Raw genomic sequence first — 4,355 nt, 5'->3', positions numbered from 1 at the left:
GAGTGGGTGAGGGAGTGTGTGTGAGAGAGAGAGTGTTTGTGAGTGGGAGTGGAGAAGAGATAATGTTGTGAGTTGAACAAGTTGAGAGATAGAGAGAGAGAGAGAAAATGAGATTGTGGCCTGGAAGGGCAGATAATGGAGGAAGAGAGATAGATGTGATATTATTAAGATAGTAGAATAAGAGGATGAGGAGGAGGAGGAGGAGGAGGAGGAGGTGGAGGAGAAGAAGAAGAAGAAGAAGAAGAAGGAAGAAGAAGAAGCAGGAAAAAGAGGTGAATGGGAGAAGATGAAAAATAAGAGGAGAGTGGAGACAACATGATATCGAGAATATTATAGCAGAGACTAAACAATGTCTATAAAAAGCTCCAATACATATAATTATTGTTTTCTGTATGATTATAGCAATATGGTTAAACAGAGAAAGGAAATAAGATAAGGAATAAACAAAGAGGAGTAGCGATAAGGAGAGAGAAACTCAGCGATAACAGAAGGGTGTTGAAGCGACTAATAAAGTTAATGAAACTGCGTTAGGTTGGCATCACTGTTTAGGCGGGAAACTGGAACCCAGAAGCAGGCTTTCAACGTGACAAACTCATTCCAATCTGAGTCTCGTGTGTATGATGATTATCCAACGTGCAGCATTTCTTGTCTCAATGCTCAGCTGTGTTTCAGTGATTTCTATCGAGTTGAAAGAAAATTCTACGGGAAATCTTCGTGGAAATTCAACGGGGAATGTGGGTGAAAACTGGGAGAATAATGTGGGGGAAAGTGTGAGTGATAGAGGTGGTAAATCTGTGGGGAATCAAAATGATAGAGGTGGAAGATTTGTGGAGAATCAAAAGTTTGATCATGTGGGTGAAAATGAACAAAATGTGATTGAAAACAGTACAGTACGTGTGATAGAAGATTATTTGAATCAATTGGGTGGTAAGGTAGGTAATAGTGCTGTGAAGAATGTGGCAGAAGATCAATTGGAACATGTGGGGAAAAATATGGGTAACAATATAACTACAAATCTAGTGGAGCATGCGAAGCTATATTATGTGAAACAGAATGTGGGGAATAAAGTAGAAAATTATACGAAACATGTGGGGAAAAATGTGGGTAACAATATAACTACAAATCCAGTGGAGCATGAGGAGCTATATAATATGGAACAAAATGTAGGAAATAAAGTGGAAAATTATATGGAACATGAATTGGAACATGTGGAGAAAAATGTGGGTGAAAATATAACTACAAATCCAGTTGAACATGAGGAGCTATATAATATGGAACAAAATGTGGGGAATAAAGTAGAAAATTATATGAAACATGTGGGGAAAAATGTGGGTAACAATATAACTACAAATCTAGTGGAGCATATGGAGCTATATAATGTGAAACTAAATTTTGGGAATAAAGTAGAAAATTATATGGACCAAGTGGGGAGAAATGTGGGTAACAATATAACTATGGAGCTATATAATTTGAAAGGAAATGTGGGGAATATAGTAGAAAATTATATGGAACATGAATTCGAACATGTGGGGAGAAATGTGAGTAACATTATGACTATAAACCCAGTGAAACATGTGGAGCTAGATAATGTGGGGAATAAAGTAGAAAATTATATGGAACATAAATTGGAACATATGGGGAGAAATGTGGGTAACAATATAACTACAAATCCAGTGAAACATGTGGAGCTAGATAATGTGGAACAGAATGTGGGGAATAAAGACAAAAATTCTATGGAACATGTGGGGTCAGGTTGGTTAGATCATGTAGGGAATAATAAGAAGAATATGGAACATGTGGGGAAAGATGATAGAGAAAATACAGAGAATAAACCTACATCCTCTACGAAACAAGTGAGGTTAAAACAGTTAGATTCTGTGGAAGAAAATTACACAAATTCTGTAGAACTTGTGAGGGTCAAACGTGGGCCTGCTCATCATGTGGAAACAAAAGTTTCAAATCCTGTAAAAGTGGAGAAGATATCTGAAGGGAAAAACGAGGGAAACTCTACTGATCAAAAAAATTGTTAAATAAAGATGGGAAAGTTATTGAAAACCATGGAAATTCAAGTACAAATCAATTACAAAATACAACTTCAATCGAGAAAGATTTGAGAGCCAACTCCACAGATAATGTGGTAGCATGGAATGTTTCAAACCTTGAGGACATTTTCAAAGGTGGATCGATGAAATCAGTTCCAACAGATGATAAATATAATGATATCAGCTTCATACCATCTTATCTCTCGTATAACAGACGTGAAATCGACTCACTTCTCTACAAAAATTGTGGCAGAAGAAATAAAAATGGAGTTTTGTTTGGGTGCTTCACGAAATGTTGTGAAGTGAATCAAGTGTTGGCGCCAAATATTACTTGTATCCGAGTGTCTCTAAACGAGAGTAATGCTAATAATTATTCTCAATTCAACCCCTCTATAGACTCGTTGTATTCTGAAAACTTGGTTGATAAAACTGTTGAGCTTGCCGATAACCTCGTTGTACCCCAAGGCATCCCTTGTCGTAAAGGAGAGAGGTTTACTGTCAAATCGTTCGAAAACACCTTGGGTTTCTTCATTGACAACTACAACGGCAGCCTAAAAGTTACAGAGAAAAAACGTGGAAAACATGTTTTTCTCAACCACAAACCGATTCTCGACTACTGTATTGATAATGTTGTTGGAGACAACGACAAATATTATCGTATGGCTGTAGTTTGTTGGAAAACGACAAAAATGTACCGCAAAGAAAATAATCTGACAAATTACGGGTTCGTATCCTACTTGGATCCGTCCGACCCAGAGGACTATGTTTTGAATAGGCTCTTCTTTATTATAAATGGGATTTTTTTCTCGGTAGTTTTAATGGTGTACCTGCTGCTTCCTCAGCTGAGGACTCTGAATGGATGGTGTATCATATGTTTTTCTCTGTGTTCTGCTGTGGCCAGTTTTGCACATTCAGCAGTTTTACGTGGAGGATGGGGTAAAACTGCTTGTCACCTTTTCCGTGAGTAAAAAAAAACTATCATTCATAATAAATTAGTCTTAAGGTCCATTAACGGCTTAAGGCCCGCCGCAAAGTAGACCTACGCTAATCCAAGGAAAGCAACCCACGCCGTGGGATGTTTTGTAAACCATTGCTAAGTTTCTCCAGACATCTGTGTAATACATGCAATGAATAATCAACTTGTCAGCTGATTGATTATGAATAATTCTATAGCAATGGTTTACAAAACATCCCACGGCGTGGGTTGCTTGCTTTTCGTGGATTAGCGTGGATCTACTTTGCAGCGGGCCTTAAGGTGCGTACAGATTTACGTGCCGCGAACATGAGCAATTCACTTTTAATCAGCTAATGCCAAGCTTTTTATACCTATATCTTATACCGTTTCTGTAAAAATACAGATATAGTCAGCTGATTAAAAGTGAATTGCTCATGTTCGCGGCGCGTATATCTGTACGCACCTTAAGGCTTTGCAAAGGCTAAAAATAAACTTTCTACTGGTGATATTTTTCAAAGCAACTCGATCCGTCTACTATCAAACTATCTAAATGAAAACGTTTTCGCAGGAAAACATTTTTTTTCCGATCATTAACTTTCGAGATATGAGCTTCTAAATTTTAGATTTATGGGACAGAACATTTCAAATAAACTTTCTACAGGTGATATTTTTTAAAGCTTTCCGTTTCGTATACTGTAAAGCTATCGAAATGAAAAAGTTTTTTCAGGAAAACATTATTTTTTCCGATCATTAACTTTCGAGATTTGAGCTTCTAAAGTTTAGATATTTAGGACAGAACATTTCGAATTCGGTGAGAGATGAATCCATGAAATTTAGAGGATGAATTCTTCATGGTATTGTTGATAAAATGAAACCAAAATTTTTCAAAAATATAAATTTTTGAGAAAGTTATTCAATTTACAAAAAAATGCCCAAAAATAACTGGACTTTTCCTGTAGTTGAGAAGTTGATATTGTGGTAATTATAGATATTGAATAAAATTTCTAAATTGACAATTCCTTAGTATTTTTATTTTTATTTAATAACTCGACTAATAGCATAGCCACCTCTAACACAAGGCCCCGGCCTACGATATTGCAACATTGCAGTGTAGGCCTAGAATCTAATACATGATTGATGGAGAAGATTTTTTAAAATACCAGCTGATCTTTTTCACCAAACATGTATTAGATTCTAGGCCTACGCTACGACGTTGCAATATCGTAGGCCGGGGCCTTGTGTTAGAGGTGGCTATGCTAATAGTCATTTTTGGTGAAGTGAATAACTTTCTCAAACATTGATAATTAAAAAAAAAATTATTCAATCTACAATACCGTGAAGAATTCATCCTCTGAGTT

The 4,355-nt window shown here is 36.5% G+C and overlaps 2 protein-coding genes across 2 annotated transcripts in view; both read left to right on the top strand.

Annotated features, from left to right (window-relative positions):
- The first annotated feature begins 398 nt into the window (after positions 1–398).
- LOC120353293 (ring-infected erythrocyte surface antigen-like) lies at positions 399–2,993 on the top strand. Its single transcript, XM_039436452.1, has 2 exons — positions 399–1,452; positions 1,663–2,993. Exons 1-2 carry the CDS (start codon positions 618–620, stop codon positions 2,028–2,030), a joined length of 1,203 nt encoding a protein of 400 aa, XP_039292386.1. The 5' UTR covers positions 399–617; the 3' UTR covers positions 2,031–2,993.
- Positions 2,861–4,355, top strand: part of LOC120353335 (lethal(3)malignant brain tumor-like protein 3) — a 15,612-nt gene continuing 14,117 nt past the window's right edge. Inside the window, exon 1 of the mRNA XM_039436634.1 lies at positions 2,861–3,002. Within this exon, the coding sequence (XP_039292568.1) occupies positions 2,861–3,002 (142 nt within the window). The remainder of the gene's footprint in view (positions 3,003–4,355) is intronic.

Source organism: Nilaparvata lugens, chromosome 10 (genome assembly GCF_014356525.2).
Source record: "Nilaparvata lugens isolate BPH chromosome 10, ASM1435652v1, whole genome shotgun sequence".
NCBI classification, from domain to species: Eukaryota; Metazoa; Arthropoda; class Insecta; order Hemiptera; family Delphacidae; genus Nilaparvata; species Nilaparvata lugens.
Note: the sequence above shows the minus strand (reverse complement) of the source record. Positions and strands in the feature narration are given on the sequence as shown.